This window comes from Scyliorhinus canicula, chromosome 15 (assembly GCF_902713615.1).
Source record: "Scyliorhinus canicula chromosome 15, sScyCan1.1, whole genome shotgun sequence".
Taxonomy (NCBI): Eukaryota; Metazoa; Chordata; class Chondrichthyes; order Carcharhiniformes; family Scyliorhinidae; genus Scyliorhinus; species Scyliorhinus canicula.
The window spans coordinates 87,489,811-87,509,923 of record NC_052160.1 but is presented as its reverse complement, the minus strand read 5'-3'; the positions used below and the strand labels follow the sequence as shown (position 1 = coordinate 87,509,923).

At 54.5% G+C, this 20,113-nt stretch overlaps 1 protein-coding gene across 3 annotated transcripts in view; it reads left to right on the top strand.

Moving 5' to 3' along the window:
* The window catches only part of LOC119978769 (bile acid receptor-like), a 185,180-nt gene that overhangs the window by 139,475 nt on the left and 25,592 nt on the right, over positions 1–20,113 (top strand). For all 3 annotated transcript variants that reach the window (XM_038820630.1, XM_038820628.1, XM_038820629.1), the window contains 2 exons: positions 4,633–4,732; positions 8,329–8,457. In XM_038820630.1, coding sequence (XP_038676558.1) covers positions 4,633–4,732; positions 8,329–8,457 — 229 coding nt within the window. The remainder of the gene's footprint in view (positions 1–4,632; positions 4,733–8,328; positions 8,458–20,113) is intronic.

Sequence of the window (20,113 nt, the reverse complement as noted above, 5' to 3'; positions counted from 1 at the left end):
CCTGTCTGTCCCACCGACCACACATAACTTTCACTGACTGTGGCAGCCTCTGGCCACGCGGCTGAAGGCTATTGCAAATAGGAAATTGGCAATCGTGGTAAAGTGAGCACTTTACAGGTCCCAAGTGGATCCCTGTGGGTAGGCGTGCCATGTCACAGGTGGGAGTTATTGCCTAGCATCCCAATCAGACAGTGAAGCCTGGACACTGGCCATGACTCGGAAGTCCTCAACACCACACATGTAGCAGCCAAAATCCAAGCACCCAAAGGATGGTCCAAAGGGGCTGGGCCTCAGCACTGGCGAACGACCAGAGGTGGGTGTGTGCACCAGGCAGGAAACCAGCGCCCAGTCCAGGTAATGTTACCTGCAGATGTCCAGGGTACAGTGTCTGGGCACCAGTGCCCAGGGGCCCCCGCTGCAGCCGGGGGTACGTGGGCTGGGTGGGTTGGATGTTACCCTGAAGAATGGAAGGAGTGAGGGGGGAGCAATGGAAGACTGGCGAATCCCGGGGTGATAACCATCGCTGGTTGTCAGTCTCTCACCCTCTCCAATTCCTTCCACCTTATAGATACTGTATGAGATGGATGATATCTTGGACCCTGCGGAAGTTGCCCTCACGGTGCTGGTGGTAGGCCAGGTGGCCAGATGTTGGAGAAAGCAACAACAAGTGTTAACAGAAGCTTGAGGCCCATGAACAGCACCCCACCCCACATCCTGAGGACCTGGCCACCCATCAGGCCAGCAAGGGACCCAGAGAGGAAGGCCGGCTGCGGCCCAAGGTGGACAGGCATCGCTGGCCTCTCGAGCAGATGACGGACAACATGTGCTGCAGGAGGCTCTACTTTAACAAGGGGACTGTGCGGCACCTGTGTCATGTCCTTGTGGACTTGGCACCACATTGAGGAGGAGGAGGAGGATACCCGTTCCCGGTGGCCATCAAGCTCACAGCAGCCCCGAACATTTACGCTTTGGGATCATTCCAGATGTGGAGCGGGGATATGTGTGGCATTTACCAACCAACAGCCCATAAGTGCATCCGTGAAGTCACCCACCTTCCCCAGTCCCCTTCTCCACCCAGTGCCCTCTCAGTGATCCTCTATGTGTTTAGCCTTCCATGCTCTGCCACTACATGCATCCCCAGAACACACATCAGAGGTGGAGGCAGCCTGCTGCTTACCATGACCTTTAGCCTTTAATGCTTCTGGCAGGCATTCGGTGGGGCCCTGGAATAGAGGGCCCCTGCCCATCGATAGGCGGAACATGCCCTGCCCTGCTACCATGTTCCAGATGCTGACACCGAGACACGCGGTTGTCGGAGGTGGAGGGGGGGGAGACTCGGAAGTGCTGGTGGCTGCCAAAGCCCCCTCATCCCGGTTGGTGCTCGTAGGACTCTAGGGGTCATCTCGGGATGGAGGGGCAGCTGGACTGAGCTCTGGATGCCCCTACGCATCTGGCTCTGCCATCCCTGGGAGGCACATAGTGTTGAGGCCCTCAGCAATACCCCCCTGAGTGGGCCATGCTCTGCAGTGCCTCGCTAATGTCCACCTGCCTGTGGAACATGGTCTTCATCAACCGGGACAAGGTCTGGAGCACCACAGCAATGTCCACGTGAGACTGGGACATGCTCTGCAGCACCCGGCAAAGTCCACCTGAGACTGGGATTCATCCCCCAGCATCTGGGAATGCTCCGCAAAGCCTCAGCAATGACCAGCTGAGACTGGGACATACTCTGCAGCTCCTCAGAAAGATTCACCTGCGTCAGGGACATGTTGCTGAGGTGTTCAGTCATGGCTGTCATTGACTGAGCCATGCCTTGGACACCACCACTCATGGTGCTGACGTAGTGCACCAGGCTCTCCACTACGGTTGCCACCCTTACAGTTGGCCTCAGTGCCACGCATTGAGGGTGCTGCCTCATTCGCCCTTCTACCTACACCTGATGTGCATCTGCAGCTGTGTGGTGCTCACCTGAAGGTGCCTCAGAAGCCTGAACACTGTTTTTGCCCACTGATGTGTGTGTCTCTGTGCTGATGGAAGGTGGGGATGACTGCCATTACATGACTATTATGGTGGTATCCTCGGAGCTGTCTTCTGAGATGTTCCCTTGGGAGGCATGGGAGGGTGGGGGTGGCACCCCAGATGAGCCAGCGCCATCAAATGGAGATCCTGTTGGAGATTATGCAGGTGGTCAGTGGGGGAAGGATCAACATACTGACATGAACTACTCACATGTGACCGTTCAGCTGGATGGGGGCTGGTGGTTATTCACCTCTGTTGCGCAGGCCAATCTCCATCTCGGTGACCAATCTGACCTTGGGTTCCCCCACGACCTTGAGTGCTCATTCCTCATAGGTGGTGTGCACTTTGATGACCAGCACTCTGCCGCCCGTCTGGGCCCTCTCCCATCTGTTATATATATTTAAAAATTTAGAGTACCCAATTCAAATTTCCAATGAAGGGGCAATTTTTTTTTAGTGTGGCCAATCCACCTACCCTGCACATCTATGGTGGCGTTGAGGCAGCATGGGGCCGGAAGGCGCACGGGGTGTTGCTCTCTGACTTCTATCTTTATTAATATTAACCACAAGATGCGAGTACATTCCGTGTATTGGACAAATGACCACACAACCAGTGTATTAGTTCAATTATAGTTTATGATCAAACATAGGATTGGTTCTATACTTTAAAAAAAAATTTAGAGTACCCAATTCATCATGTCCAATTAAGGGGCAATTTAGCATGATCAATCCACCTAGCCTGCACATTTTTGGGTTGTGGGGGCGAAACCCACGCAGACACGGGGAGAATGTGCAAACTCCACACGGACAGTGACCCAGAGCCGGGATCGAACCTGGACCTCGGCGGCGTGAGGCAGCAGTAGTACTCACTGTGTCATTGCGTTGCCCCCTGGATTGGTTCTATACTTAATAACTTATACGCTACTACACATCAGACTATAATCTAAAAGCTTAAATGACCTTTACTTAACTTTCAAGTGACCGGCTCTGTGCAGGTTAGCTAAGGCCTTTATCTAGTTCCCCACGTGTGGTGGCTGGAAGTTGTCAGGTATGTCAGGTTCGTCCTTCTGGTAGTGATCGAGGGTCCTTGAATTGGCTGGTCGATATGCTGCAGTTGGTGGGGTGAAGAGACAGAGCGTTGGTTGCACAGTTCCTCTTATCCTCCGATCTTTTGCACTCTTTTGGGTGGTCCAACTCGGGATCCAATAGATCGATAGGATTTCGATCACCCTAATTGATTCTGGCCAATTAGGGGCAGGTACCTTGATAACTGGGCAAGTCCTGGTTGTTATTGTCCAAGGCACGTATGCACTCCCAAATAAGGTGAATAGGCACCCCCGATTCTGTTAATTCTGTTATGTTTCATTCTGAGTCCCATTGTCCTGGGGAGATCTGTGATTGACCTCTAGCAGGTGCAAGTTTCTGTACAGATCTGGTTTGCTTTTGCAAAATACACATGAGCTGTGTCTTGTCTGTGTCCCAGCCTGATCACAATTCCCATTATCCTTTGAGGGCGGCCATTTTAGATAGTCACAGGGGGTCGGCATGGACACCATTGCTGGGCATGAGGCATGGGTGGGGTGCGACGTGATGTGGTGCTGGGCGGGGGCAGTGCCAGGCACATGGTCATCAGGGATGAAAGGGCACAGGGGTGACAGGCACGACCAGTGCCGGGAGCTGATGCCAACTCACCCATGCAGCCTGGTGGATGTTGTTTAGCTTTTTGCAGCACTGTGCGGCGGGCCTCCTTGTGACATTCCACATGCTGATGGCCGCTGCCACTTCCTCCCAGGCGGCACTGGCTGCTCGATGGCTAACCTGCTGAGCCCCTTGACTCCACTGCGTTCAAACGTCTGCCCAGGTCTGCATCTCTGAATCATGGAGCTCGTCTCCATGGTGGCATGGCTGCATGCTGTGTGGGATTTGCTCATATTTGTGGGCAGCATGGTAGCATAGTGGTTAGCACAATTGTTTCACAGCTCCAGGATCCCAGGTTCGATTCCTGGCTTGGGTCACTGTCTGTGCGGAGTCTGCACGTTCTCCCTGTGTCTGGGTGGGTTTCCTCCGGGTGCTCCGGTTTCCTCCCACAGTCCAAAGATGTGCAGGTTAGGTGGATTGGCCATGATAAATTGCCCTTAGTGTCCAAAATTGCCCTCAGTGTTGGGTGGGGTTACTGGGTTATGGGGATAGGGTGGGGGTATGGGCTTGGGTAGGGTGCTCTTTCCAAGAGCCGGTGCAGACTCGATGGGCTGAATGGCCTCCTTCTGCACTGTAAATTCTATAAAAGCATGGAATTTAGTAGAATTCAGTGTATCTGCCAGGGTGCCCAGTTGGCATCAGCAGTGCCAGGACACCACCCTGCCCAAAGGGCATGTAATTGGGGGCCTCCAATCCCCTGGGTGATCCATACGAGTGCCGTTTGTGGGGACCAGTACTGAACGGCGCTCGCCCGAGGTGTCCGAGGCTAGTACTGCATTTAAAATAGTTCACACTGGTTATTGTGACATTTGTGGGAAAAATATTCCATTTCTCTTCTGACACTGGAATGAAGTATCAACACATTTTAAAAGAAAATGTTTGCATTTTCTGATACCATTATATCTTTATCACTCAGCTGCTGGAACTTGCAAGCCCTATGGAGGATTTTCTCCGGCTCACAGAAAATGCTACACTGCACGTTGAAGTATTAGTCGAGTTTACCAAAAGATTGCCAGGTGAGAAGGGTTCAAATTTTCTGTTACATTACAGAAACACAACCTGCAAATAACCTTTCAACAATTCATCAATTCAACAAAAAAATTGCAGTGCAGTGATCAGTCAAAAACATATTACTTGATGTTTTTTATACAGAAAAAAAAATCACATTTTAATTATCTGCCATGAGCGCAAACAGCAACATAGGTGCAAAATATCACAAACTTAGAAAATGAGAATCTCACCAGCGAGATCTTCTTTCCAATTCTCCTCGCTCCCCTATCGATGACCAAAACAGGTTCCCACCGTAGAAGGGCTAGAACCTCATTTCAATACTTTTAAATACAATTGGCGAGCTTCCCTGCCGCCTCCCAAGATTTATAACTGCTTTTCAAAAACAGGAGCCGGGCAAAGGGAACCTGCCAGGGGCACACTGGTAAGTATAGCCCCCCGGGGAGAGAGGGTCATGCCCAGGCAGTGCCCTGGCATAGCTACCTGGCACTACCCCCTGGCTGTACCAATCTCTCGATTCCCATCTTATTCCGAGCCCCACCCTGCTAGCGTGATGGTGTGGGCCACGCCTACAGGTTTTCTCTGCACAGAGTGCTAGGTTATCTGGCAGGAAAAGTGGACTGTGCAGTCTGCGAGCTGCACACCTAGGGCGGATTTCTCTGATAATGGGGATATGTCCCCACGCCCACGGGAAATGGGTACGAATCACTCTGGACTTTCCTGGAGAAACGTCAGAGTGATTCTCCGTTTTGCAGAGGGCTAGCAGGGCCCCGTGGAGCTCTGGCTGCCAATACGGGGCCCTGCACTTCCGGCCACGGATCCACGCATGCTCGCGGCGGCTGCCTGTGGCAGCAGCCCCATGCAACATGGCGGACCCATACCGCGGGCCGGCCCCGACAATATAGGCCCCCTCCCAGATCGCGTGCACCCCCCCAATCGGTGGCCCACGATCGCGAGCCTGGCCATCTTGGAAGCCCCCCTGGTGACGTATCCCCCCACCCTTCACCAGGGTGGCTGCAGACTGAGTCCCCAGAGAATCGTGGGCAAGTGTCGGACCCGATTGCGGGTCTGACGACCATTCTCTGCCCCCGCGCCGAGCGCAATTGCGATGCGGAGGCTCGGAAATCCCGGCCCAGTTTCCTTCCTTCAGCCAACAATCTGTGTAGAGAATGGAAAATTGCGCCCATTGGGGGGAGGATTTTCCATCCCCATTTTCGGCAGGCCAGAATGGCACAGGGGGCAGAGAATCCAGCGTGAGTCCCAAAACGGCTTTGATGTTGGCGGGAGTTCCTGTTGACTTATCCCTGCCCCGACAATGATGTAATGGGGCTCCTGCCATGACAGGTGGGATTCTCCAATAATGGGGCTATGTCCCCACACCAGTGTAAAAAAGCTGGTGAATCACTCTGGACTTTCCTTAAGAAAGTTCTGAGTGATTTTCCTACCTGCAGGGGGCTGGCAGGGTCCCGGAATGCTTCCCGCAGCTCTGGCTGTGGATACGGGGCCCCCACACTTCCGGTCGGGAGTCTGCGCATGGACATGGCAGCGGCCTGCAGCGGCCGCCCCGTGGGACATGGCAGACTCGGACCACGGAGCAGCACCAAAATTGTAGGCCACCCCCCCTGCCCCCGGGATCGTGTGCTCCCGTGGGTCCGTGAAGCCCGATCACCCCCCCCCCCGACCGTCCATGAGGCCCCCCCCCCCAGGTGATCGATCTCCCTGCCCCCCACCAGGGCGGCCGCGGACTGAGTTCCCGACAGCGTGGTTCTAACCACATATCAGCCGTCAGGAACTCGGCCAGTTTTCCTCGGAGAATCGCGGGTGAGGCGTCGGACCGGATCTTGGCATAAACGCCCATTCTCCGCCCCACGCCATTTGCGATTTCAGTGCAGAGTCTCAGAGAATCCAGCCCCCGATTAAAATACATCTTAGTTAAGTCTCCGGTGTATCATCCCCCTGACGTCAGGAATTTCCCCCTGCCGTTGTGATGTTGGGCCAGCAGGGTTGACAACGGGTTTTGTAAAACGGGGGAGTAGCTAAACAGAATGTTCTGGGATGGACAGATAATTACTGCCTCGGGGGCGTATAGGGTCATACCCCTGGCAGCACCCTGACAATGCTTGAGCACTGCCCCCTAGCACAGCCTGGGCACTGCCAGGGACAAGTGCCAAGGGCCAATGCTGGGGAGGTGGGGGCCTCCATTGTGGGGGGGGGGGTTCCCTGGGAGGGCTCCTGTGTCTGTGCAGGTGGCGTGGGGGGGGGGGGGGGCATCTGTGTCCGTGGGGCATTCCTTTTAAAATTGATACTTTTTAGATCTTGGCACCCTTTAAAACAGGAGACCAGGATGCTTGCCCCACCAACATGACATAATGGAACCTGTCTCTTAACTTTCTTTTATCAAAGTGTTTGAAAATACGGCAAGAAAACCCAGCAAGGCAGCTGATGAGCTCCCCATAGTATTTCCCACCAGAAACAACAATGCCACTAACTGTGTTTAATTCTTACATCAGAGAGGGCCTCGTGGAGAGACAAAATCCAAAAATGAGAAAGAAGATGGTTAGTTATAAGATTTCAATTCCAAAACAATCATTGTAAATCAGAAATATTTTTTTTACTCAGTGGAACATCATTGAGGATCTTTCTAGGCCTCCATGGTCTTGCTATTTCTCCTTCTCAGTTCATCTGAGTGTAGACGGGCCAGGTCAAAGGCGATCATATAATTCTCCTACGTTCCTCTGCATTTTGTCACCTACCTTGTGAAAGTAAAGGACATTAATTAGAACGTCTTATTGAGGCCTGCTGCTTCATCTACATATAAGCTCCCTGTTTGTGCCTTCAGGGAACTTGCCAACAATTTCCTTGACAATGTAAAGGATTCGGGGATTTCATGTCACAAGAAAGAAGGGAGGATGAAAAGAGGAGAACTGAATGTTCCTCAGTTTTATAGGTTAAGACAACCTTTCTTTTTAGTTATTATTTTTTGGTGGGCATCATTGTCAAGTCCAGCCATCATTGTTGCCCATCCTAATTGTCCTCTAATTGGATGGCTTGCTGGGGCATTTCACAGGGCAGTTAAGAGTCCACTACATTGCTGTGGACCTGGGGATCTGGAGTCGTGAGTGAACCAGACCAGGTAAGGATGACAGAATACCTTCTAAAGAGCTTTCGTGAACCAGGTGGGTCTTTACAACAATTGACGATAGTTTCTTGGTCACCATTACTGAGACTAGCTTTCAATTCCACATTTTATGAATCCAATTCAAATTCCGCCAGCTGCCATGATGGAATTTGAACTCCTATCCACAGAGCATTTCTCTGGGTCTCTGGATTACTAGCCCAGTTACGTTACATTACGCCACCGTCTCCCCAATTTGGTTTGTATTCTGTATATGTGGAGAAAAGAAAATATATTCTTTCGCTTTCAATATAGAAATAATTGCAAAAATATTTGAATAAATATTAAACATTGGATAACACAAATACTTTTCAAATCAGTTATTTATGGCATTGAAGGTGATGATTTGCTTTTTATTTCTTCTGCATATTTATAATAAGAGGTTGAATATGATACTCTGGAAATTCAGTAGTCTGCATGTTGTTTAAGGATTCCAGACATTAGACCACGAAGACCAGATTGCGTTGCTAAAAGGTTCCACTGTTGAAGTGATGTTCCTCCGGTCTGCACAGCTGTACAACCAACGTTTCACACAGATTAGCCACCAATTTACCCAGGGTGAGTAACAGGAGATTCAACGATTAGATGATCTATTTTACTGATGTTGGATCGGGACACAGAACTCCCTGCTGTTCTTTGAATAATGCTGTGGGATATTTCACGTACACCTGGCAGAATGATACTCACGTTTAGTTGGAGTCAGCATAGATTTTGTGCCCTGGTACCTGGAACAGGGCATAAAACCACAACCTTCTAACCCAGATGAGATTGCTACCCACTGAGCTAGTACTGTATGTTAATCTATCTGTGAAAACAGTTTGGGAAGGGAAGTACTTTCCTAACTAACAAATCACTTTTTTCAGGAGGTTTCTTCTCCAAAGGATTATCCAAAGCTTTGTGATATTATACACATTGTTTGGAATTCTCCCATCCCGCCCTCAGCGGGTTTGGTGGCGGGGGTGGGGAGAGAGGGTGAGGGGGAGGAGGTGGGGTGGAGAATCCAGCGGTAGCCTGCCTGTGTAAAAAGTTTACAATTCTCCCAATGACAGGTTTATGGCAGTTTCGTTGTCCCACTACCTGGTGCCATGAATGTCCTGAAAGATGTGCCTGTTAGGTGAATTTGGCATTCTGAATCCTGCCTCTATGTACCCGAAGAGGCGCTGGCATGCGGCGACTCAAAGCTTTTCACAGTAACTTCATTGCAGCGTTAATGTACGCCTATTTGTGACAATAATAAAGATTATTATATCATATTATTATTATTTGCATTCAGTTCCATCGCATGAATTCTCATTAAGACAGCTTATTACTGAAATCTCATCAGGCTTTCAATCTTGTGTCACACCAGCAGGAAAGCACATCAGCGTCAAACCTGTTTGGAAAAGAGTGACATGCACACAGCGAAGTGCAACATAGTCAACCGGCCATAGCGTTGCACCGCTCCTGCTGCGCTGAACTCCACTCTGGGGCAGGCTGGCTCATGTCCTCAGCTCTGTGCCGAGCTGATCGTCATGGACAGCACTGTGCTGTGGGACTAGAAACTCTTGTGAGGACAGGTGGGATGTAGAGAAATATATGAATGTGTTGGACTGGTGTTTACTGTTGACACCTGGACTTGTGAACCCACTAGCTGATGGTGGCCTGACAAATCAGCTGCCAAACTGCAAGGTGATTTGAGCGAGACTCACCTGTGCATAATTAATGAACTTCACACTTAGGGTTGGATTCTCCGAATTTGTGGCAATGTCCGAAGGAAGCGTCTGGTCTTACGACCAAAAAGCCCAGTGGGCGAGCAGCCGCACCACTTAAAGCCACCAGCTTTACCTGCAGATACGGATGGAGAATGACCGGGCCCGTGGCTGGGCATGTACAACATGGCACTGGCCACGCAGACCCGGCCTACCAAAACCTGCCTCCCTGTCAACCCCTCTCCCCGTACCACTCCCCACCAGTCCCCCCAGGCCCCCCAGGCCCCACCGAAGCCCCTCCTGCCAGCGGAATGGTTCCTCTCCCCCCCCCCCCCCCGACTGTGGCGGCGCTGGACACAGTCCACAGCCGCCACGCCAGGTTTACGAAAAGTGAAAGGACACGTATCCCATGTTGTCGGGAAGTTGGCCCATTGTCCTGAGGCCATCTCAACTGCGTGCGGCGTATTCCTCGAGTTGCCATTTTTGAGGGGGCGCTGCCCCGATTTTGGCGTAAAAATGGACTCTCTGGCCATTTGCCCCTGGTACTAACCCCCACCCCCCACACCGAAAACCCAGTCACTCCACCCCCCCCCCCCCCCCCCCCCCCGGGGGGGGGACTGCCGAACACCCGCCCAGCCACACATGCCAACACCCATGCCAGCCAAATGGCCGGGTGCCCTGGCCACTGATGCCTTCATCTACCCAACCCCTGTACTGCATGCGGCGGAACGTCTAACAATGTCATTGTTCGTGATTGCCCCCCTGCACCTCCCCCCTGCACCCCCCCCCCCCCACCGGAGAAGGCCGCACACAACCGCCGGGAGCGGGAGAAAACCGGAGGGGGTCCCCCAGACCTGCGGCCCCTTTTCATGCCCAAGTAGAGAGCACTGTACAGGGTCGGCGGCCCAGAGGAAAGTGGGATCACCGAAGTAGAGGTCGGCGGCTGGCGAGCAAGTGAAACCCTGCTCAGTTGCGGATCCCCATGACAAATGTGTGGAACCTCACCCACCCCCTCACCCCTACCCCCCTCAGTCCACACCCCTCTCACCATCACACCCCTCATCCTTACCCTCCCCCCCATGTCCTCCCAGCCTGCTGTCTAATGATACATGTCGTCTTGTATTGTTATACCGTCAATTCACTGTGAGACCGTGAAACGAGTGAACATTCGGCTTTAATATCCATGAACTTGCCTGCCAGAGTCGGCTGTACAAATGAGTGCCACCCACAGGTGGCCGGTCTATATATCGCCCCGGTGAGGGCGGAGCCAGAGGAGGAGCCAACCGGGGTTCCAGTACAGTACCTAGAAGTAGCCGTATCATCACTTCCAGGTTATTGGTCATATCATTATACAGGCAGTACAGACAGCTCATGCATTAGGTGAAATACATTCGCCACATGTGTCTTACAGGCCTGTCAGAGACGGGGCCGGTCCATCCGGAGACCCCAGCCAGAACCGGTGCCCTCCAGACAGCCGAGCACTGACGGGGAGAGCAGCCTGAACACCAGCCCTCTGCCCGAGACTCAGGTCACTCCGACTTTCCATCACTGCTGTCTCGAACATCCTTCAGCATCCCAGAGACTATCACCTTGGTTGGGCACATTAATGAAGAGACTCCTGGGAGACTATCTGGTGCACTCCACACATCGCATCCGGTACAGCAGGTGGGGATAGGAGCAGCCGAGGGGCCAGATGGTCGGAGGGCAGGCCAGCCCCAGGAACCAGCTGCCATCCAAATGGGTCCTGGGCTTCTGGAACATCCAGTCAGGTGCAGTCAGAGACCCAGAGACTACAGGAGGGAATGACGGTGGGCATCAAGTACCTGCAGGCGGATGTGGAGGAGTCCCTGCGAGTGCAGGAGCAGGGTTTGGTGCCAATCATGAGTGCATCACAGTGGAGGCAATGGGGGCGACGGTGTCGGCTATGGTGTCCAGGGCCTGGGCATTCTGTGTAGGCGGGGGCCGAGGTCCAGGACAAGTCTGCCCTTTTGCAGGCAGCCTTGTGCCAGAGCCACCTGGAAATTGCAGCGGCGCTCCTCATCATGCCCCAGTCACAGCAGGTCATGGATGAGAATGTCAGCAGGCTTTGCCCAGGCTCTGGACAGCTTTGCGCCAACACAGAGGGAGGTAGCCCAGTCACTGGCTGTTGTGGCACAAACCTTCAGGATGGTGGCACAGTCGCAGCATGATCTGGTGCAGTCCCAGACACAGATGGTCCACTCTCTGTGCTCCATGGCCGCGAACGTGCAGACTGTGGTAGTATGGCTAGAGAGATCATATTACCAAAGAACCAAGCTGCCATTGGTACAGCAGCCTCGCTGCCCATTGGCCCAGGCAAGTCACGTGCCTCTCTGCCAACTGGTTGTGGCTGGTCATGTGACTCCCTGCCGATTGGCTGAGAGGTTGGCAGCTCTGCCTACAAGGTGGGGTATAAGAACTCGTGCTGGCTGGCAGTCGGCCTTTCTCTGTACGACCACAGCCGGGCTCACATCTAGCGTATTAAAGCCTGTTGTTTGGAACTTCACTACGACTCGAGTCCAATTGATGGTGCATCAATTTAATACGCTAGACTTTGAAAATGGAACTACGGATTAAACCAGAATGCCTCCGGATCAGCCCACATGCTGCAAACGCGTCAGCAACTTTTAAGCATTGGCTGGCGTGCTTCAACAGCTACCTCACTACTACAGAAAATCAACCAACAAAGGAGCAGAAACTCCACATCCTCCACTCGTGCGTGGGCACCGCCGTTTACTCGATGATAGAGGACAAACTGAACTATGATGTCGCCATGGATCTCCTAAAAGGACACTTCATCAGGCCAGTAAACCAAGTCTACGCGCGGCACCTCCTGGCAACAAGGCAACAATTCCCCGGTGAGTTCTTCGATGAATTCTATCGGGCCCTCATTATCCTAGGGAGAAACTGCGCCTGCCCGCAGGTCACTGCTGCGGAGCACACCGAACTCTTGATTAGAGATGCCTTTGTGGCGGGAATGCAGTCACCCCAAATACAGCAGAGACTGTTAGAGAAGGACACTCTCAGCCTCACTGAGGCACGGACCCTTGCATCCTCTTTGGAGGTCGCTGACCGCAACACGCAAGCGTATGCCCCCAGCCGTGCGGCAGCCCCTTGGGCAGTGTGGCACAGCCCCCTCACCCCTGCCGACTCGGACCCTCAGACCTGCGTGCAGGACCCCCAGACAAGCCCACGGGCCCCCGCTGCTATTTCTGTGGGCAGGCCAAGCATCCCCGCCCATGCTGCCCGGCCCGCACCGCAGTCTGCAAGAGCTGCGGCAAAAACAGCTATTTCGCGGCCGTCTGCCTCTCCATGTCGGTCGCTGCCATTCCAGACAACGACCGCGGGGCCACCCCCTGCACCCCTCTAGGGTCCCGTGCGGCCCGCGGACCTCGCTGCCTCCACCCCCCACCGCCACAAGTGATCCACGGCCACCGCCACTTTGGGGCCCCGACGCCACGTGCGAGCCCCGGGCGCCGCCATTTGTGGCCCCCGACTCCACGTGTGACCCCAGGGCGCCGCCATCTTGTTCATCCCCCACCACGTGCTGCCGACGGGTGCCGCCATATTCGATTGGCACGGAGGACCCCGCAAGCGATTACTCCGTCCTGGATGACGACTCCGCGTTCCTGCCACGACTCGCCTCGGTGACACTGGACCAGACACGGCCCCGCACGCTTTCCACGGTTACCACACAGATCCACCTCAACAGTCGCGAAACAAGCTGCCTACTGGACTCCGGGAGCACAGAGAGTTTCATCCACCCCAACACAGTAAGACGCTGCGTGCTCCCCGTTCACCCCGTAAAGCACAAAATAGCTCTGGCATCTGCTTCGCACTCCGTCCAAATCACCGGGTGCTGCGTAGCGGACCTCACGGTCCAGGGCAGGGTTTTTAAAAATTATAAATTCCTCGTCCTCCCCCGCCTCTGCGCACCGGCACTTCTTGGACTGGATTTTCAGTGCAACCTGCAGAGCCTAACTTTTAAATTCGGCGGCCCTATTCCCCCCCTTACTGTTTGCAGCCTCGCGTCCCTCGAGATCGACCTCACACCGGATTGCAAACCCGTCGCCACCAGGAGCAGACGGTACAGTGCCCAGGACCGGACCTTCATCAGGTCCGAGGTCCAAAGGCTCCTGAAGGAAGGGGTCATAGCGGCTAGCAACAGTCCCTGGCGAGCACAAGTGCTGGTGGTTAAGACTGGGGTGAAAAACTGTATGGTCATCGATTACAGTCAGACCATCAACAGGTTTACGCAGCTGGACGCGTATCCTCTCCCCCGTATCTCCGAACAGGTTAACAGGATCGCGCAGTACAAAGTCTTTTCCACGATGGACCTTAAGTCCGCCTACCACCAGCTCCCCATCCGCACGAGTGACCGAAAGTACACTGCGTTCGAAGCGGGTGGGTGACTCTACCACTTTTTAAGAGTTCCCTTTGGTTTCACGAACGGGGTCTCGGTCTTCCAAAGGGAGATGGACCGAATGGTTGACCAATACAATTTACGAGCCACCTTCCCCTATCTCGACAATGTCACCATCTGCGGCCATGACCAGCAGGACCACGATACCAACCTCCGTAAATTCCTCAGAACCGCAAAACTCCTTAACCTCACATATAATAAGGATAAGTGCGTATTTAGCACCGACCGTCTAGCCATCCTCGGCTACGTAGTGCGTAACGGAGTGACAGGCCCCGACCCCGAACGCATGCGCCCCCTGATGGAACTCCCCCTTCCCAACTCCCTCAAAGCCCTCAAACGCTGTCAACCAAGCGGGTGGACCCGTGGCCTTTTTCTCCCAGACCCTCCACGCTTCCGAAATCCGCCATTCCTCGGTGGAAAAGGAGGCACAGGCCATAGTCGAAGCTGTGCGATATTGGAGGCACTATCTGGCCAGCAGGAGGTTTACCCTCCTCACAGACCAACGGTCAGTAGCCTTCATGTTCGATAATGCAAAGAACGACAAGATCTTGCGGTGGCGGATCGAGTTGTCCGCATACAACTACGATATCTTGTATCGTCCTTGGAAGCTCAACGAACCTCCTGATGCCCTGTCACGTGGTACCTGCGCCAATGCACAGGTAGACCTCCTCCGCTCTCTCCGCATGGACCTCTGCCATCCAGGGGTAACCTGCTTCTTTCACTTCATTAAGACCCGCAACCTGCCCTACTCCATCGAGGAGGTCAGGACTGTAACCAGAGAATGCCACATTTGCGCGGAGTGCAAGCCGCACTTCTACCGCCCCGAGCAGGTGCATCTGATAAAGGCTTCTCGCCCTTTCGAACGTCTTAGTATGGACTTCAAGGGTCCCCTCCCCTCCAACAACCACAACACATACTTCTTAAATGTGATTGACGAGTACTCCCACTTCCCGTTCGCCATTCCCTGCCCCGACATGACCACTTCGACTATCATCAAGGCCCTCCACTCCATTTTCTCCCTGTTCAGTTACCCCACGTACATCCACAGCGACCGGGGGTCCTCCTTTATGAATGACGAACTGCGTCAATTCCTGCTCAGCAGGGGCATCGCCTCTCGCAGGACGACCAGTTATAACCCTCGGGGTAACGGTCAGGTCGAGAGGGAGAACGGTACGGTCTGGAAGACCGTCCTACTTGCCCTACGGTCCAGTTGTCTCCCACTGGCAAGAGGTTCTCCCAGACGCCCTCCACTCGATTCGGTCTCTCCTCTGTACTGCCACGAATCAAACACCTCATGAACGTCTTCTTGTTTTCCCCAGGAAGTCTTCCTCTGGGACCCCACTCCCGACCTGGCTGGCTACCCCCGGGCCCATCCTGCTCCGGAAGCATGTGCGGGTGCACAAGTCCGACCCGTTGGTTGAAAGAGTCCAGTTACTCCACGCGAACCCGCAGTACGCGTATGTGGAGTATCCCGACGGACGACAGGACACGGTCTCCCTTCGGGACCTGGCACCCGCCGGCGTACGGCCACAACTCCCAGCACCAACACCCTTCCCCCAGTCCCGACCGCCCCCAGCGCCCTCCGCAACCCAGCGCACAGGAACCCCTCCCCCCTCCCCGGCTACCACCAACTCCGACCAGGGGTATGGACACAGGACCGCGACCACAGCCCTCGGAGTCACGGACGACCACCGCTCCAATGTCACCAGCGCCACTGCGCAGGTCCGGCAGGACACCGAAGGCACCCATCCGGCTGATCGAGTCAATTTGATGGACCTTATGGACTTTTTTTCACGTTCTGCATATGTTCCTTGCCTGTGTTTTTTTTGTTTTGTTCTCATTATTATTACGATGGTTATTGTTGTTTTTCCCTTGTACACTGTATACAGCATGGTTTTCTTACACGTTCGTCACAGGCCAGTGGGCATGAGTTACCTCGGTACTACCTGAGAAGGTCTCTAGTCATACTACCAGTTTTACAGGCCCCCCCACCCCGTCTTTCCCGCCACTCCTTCCCACCCCCCCCCCCCCCCCCCGCTTCTTTCTCAACAAGGGGTGAATGTGTACGACCACAGCCTTTCTCTGTACGACCACAGCCGGGCTCACATCTAGCGTATTAAAGCCTGTTGTTTGGAACTTCACTATGACTCGAGTCCAATTGATGGTGCATCACAGACCCTGGTCGAAAGTGGGCCTCCAGGACTGGCAGTACCAGGTGGTGGTGGGGGGGCTTCAGGGGATGGCTTCGCTCGCACCCCCGCCCAATGGAGTAGCCCGGGGGCCAGCGGGCACTCCGAGACAGGAGGAGGTTTTGGGGCCTGTGGCGATGACTCCCACAGAGGAGGTGCCTTAACACCACAGCACCTCGGTCAATCCCCACCATCCCCCTCCTGTCCCTGGTGCATCTGGTGGGCAGCGGGAAGAACAGCGCAGCACCACGCCACCCATTGACACCTGAGCAGAGGCTGGGCCCATCCAGACCGGGTCGCCCCAGGAGATGTGTGACAACAGGGACCCTTGTCGGAGGGCAGGAGTCACAGCAGTCGACCTCCACTCCTGCCCGTAAGGCCAGAAAGCTAGACGCCAGTTAAGTTGGCACGGGTGCAGGACACAGCTGAGTTATGGGGCTAGGTGATAGACTGTGTATATATTTCTGCATAATAAACACCTGTAACCACCGTTATAACCTGCCCCAGTGCTCAGTCTGCTGGGTGTGGGGGTGGGTTGGTCCGGGCTGGCCAGGGGGAGGGGGCAGTGCAGGCCCCATGGGTGGTCCATCCTCCCCACTCTCCCTCACGCCCACCTAACCCAACCGTCCCCAGCACCCCCAACGCAAGATGCAACGGGACTGTGCGATGGACTGGCCAGCTCGCATTCCGGGATCACCCAGGTGGAAGGTGCTACTGGGGGCATAGGTTCGACGTTGTCATATGATGTGGAGCACCAGAGCTCATCCTCAATCCTATGGACCAGACCCACTGTTATGCAAACACAGGGCTCCCAGCTCTGCAGATATGTATAAAGGAAGAGTGTGCATGCGAGCTGTTCGGTGGTTTGGGAGGTGAGTGGGTGTGGGTGTGGGATGTGGTGTCCATGCTCCTAGCCAGCAACCTCCCCCCTCCTAGTCGGTGAACCGTGTCGCTATCAGAGCGTCCCATATGCTCTGGTCCTGGTGATGGCGTTGTGTGGCCTCCCGTGCCTGCAAGGGCCCGATGTCCTGTTCATCGTCGCCCTCCCCTGCATCCTCCTCGTCGGTCGAGGCCTGCGCTTCCTCCTCATCCTACTCCTCCAGCCCCTCTGCTGCACTATGTTGTGCAGGGTGCAGCAGACCACCACAATGCGGGCGACCCTCTCAGACTCATATAGGAGGGCCCTTTCGAAGTTGTCCAGGCATCTGAAATGCATCTTGAGGTTGCCGAAGTACCGCTCGACCACACCCCTGGTTGCTGTATGGTCGTCATTATAGCGGGTTTCCGCATTGCCTGTGTCCTCCGAATAGGTGTCATCAGCCACAAACGCAGCGGGCAACCCCTGTCGCCCAGTAGCCAACCCCGCAGCCGGCGGGAGGGTTCCCCTCAAACATGTCGGGGATCGCCGAGTGCGCCAGGATGAAGGAGTCATGTACACTTCCCGGCTATCGGGCGCAGACGTGCATGATACGCAGCTGGTGATCACAGATCACAACTGGATGTTCATCGAGTGACTCCCCTTTTAGTTGGTGTAGAGCAGCCTGTTATCCGCTGACATACATTCCGTCGATCACCCCCTGGACCCGGTGCATCCCAGCGATGGCAGCGAACCCCGCTGCCTGGGCATCCTGGTGGATTCGGTTCATATGGAATTGGATGTACTAATCTGCCTGGGCGTATAGGGTGTTCTAATCCGCCTGGGAGTATAGGTCTGTGAGATCCCAGACAGGTCCCCACTCTGCACCTGGAAGGACCCCGTCGCATAAATGTTCAGGGCGACCGTCACCTTGACGGTCACCAGGAGCAGGTGCCAGGTATGCCATCATCTGGCAGTTGTGTCGCACTGGTCCTCTGCTCAACCACAGTTTCCGACAGCATGCCCAGTCCGGCAGGTCCTCGAATGATATGCGGTGCCAGTACACGCAGGACCTCATGCGGCGCCCCCATGGCACCTCCGCCCTCTAGGCCTGTTGGGCGGCTGGCCCTCCAACCTGTATGGCCACCATCTGCCCCTATGCTGCCCGCTCCGCTACTGCAGCGTCCTTCTGCTGTCTGGGCCACCCTCACTCACGCGGCCGCAGGATGTCTCACAGGGCTGCGGCCAGGAACATAGTGGCCAGCATTGTCTGCAGGGGATGGAAAGGCAACATGTTAACATGGCATATACTCCTATGCCCAGCCTGGTTCCATGGGCTACACGGTGGCTCAGGTTGGCACTGCGGGCTGTGCCCACGGATGTCCCCTACCCCCTGCTCCATCAGTATCTGGCCCAGTTGGAGCCCCCGGTCCTGGCGCCCGCCCCTGCTGCCAGGTGTACTGTTGGCCGGCAATGCTTTTACTGGGGGCTGCCTTGGGTGTGTCCCTGTGTGGTCCCTGGTGGGTGGCTGCCAGTTGGTCAAGGTGTTCGGGGCCGGGGGGTGGGTACGGGGGTGGGTACGGGGGTGGGTGCAGCAATACGGCCGGTGCCACTGTGTTACACCAGGGGCCGGGTTGGGTGGTCAATGGGTGCGCAGCAAGATGGCTGCCGTAATGGCGGTCGGTGCCTGGTCACCCTACCATCCCAGTCCCATGGGGGTCACCCCAGCTGCTCGGCCTGCCCTCCTCGCTCTCCCTCCCCGGCTGTGGCAGCCCCCCACCCCACCGCAACCAGAATGGCCGGTGTCCGAGTCGGCAGCCCGCAGTCACTACACAGCATTTCCTATCTCCACTCTCTCACTCAGCAGCCAGAATGCCAGATTCACAATATTTAAACCCACAAGTGAATGACGCCGTCAGGAACTCAGCCCATTGGAGGCGGTGAATCGCGGAGGCCCCGGAGCATAGGGTGTCAGGCCAGCTAATAATATGCCTAATGTACTTACACCCCGCGTGACGAGCGATGCATTTACGCCATTTTTGGGGTGCCAGAGCATCCTGATTTGGCATCAAACCGGTGCCTACCCTGATTTTGGCGTCGGAAGCTATTCTCTGCCCAATCGCATTTCAGCGTCGGCAAGCGGATAATCACGTCCATACCTCAAAGAAAAATAACAGGAATAAAAAACCTGAGAACCCAGAGCCGAGGGAGAATTAAACTGAGACCCATAAGACAAAAGGTTCGAGGTTAAGAAAGATATCATTAGATCCCAACTGGAAGAGGGTAACCTAGAGAAGAGGGTACCCCCCCCCCCCCCCCCCCCACCACGAAGGGCCGCAATACCAGGTAACCCAACCCGCCAACCAGGACCACTCAGGAGAAAAGGGTAGGGCTACACAAGAGAGAAAAGCACGGATGCTCTGATCCAAATTAAAAGAAAAATATAAGAAAGAGGCTATCTAGCTCTAACTGGGGGACCTTCCTCGATCACAGCAATGACAAACAAACCCTATCACCCCATAACTTTGGGAATTGGGCCTTGACAATCTGTACCTCAGAGGCGAGACCTTCAACCAGAACAACATCTTCATTGGCAGCCATCATTCATTGATGCACACCACACCATCAGGGTGGGAGCTGCCCAAAAGCAACTGCGACACTAAAGGTAGGGCCTCACCCAAACTTCTTCCAACCGCCACAAATAAGCGAGGATTTAAACATTCCAACTTGACTCTATCGTGCAGGAACACTGACTAAATTCTTGGGAAAGAGTAAACATGTAATTCAAGAAAAGACAAATAAGAATTGTGGAGAAGGTTAAAAAGATGGATTCCGAGATGAGCAGATCCAAAGCTCGAAAAAACACAACTGCTCAAGTGAACATATCAGGTAACTACGGTGTGTGCCCCGTACTGTTTTACATCCTTCTCAGGAGTGACCTGTGCTTCATGACATGTTGCTTACTTTTCAGTCCAAGCCACCTGACCAGACTACTCACTGATATATAGACGGCACGATTCTCCGGCTTTGTTGCACTCTC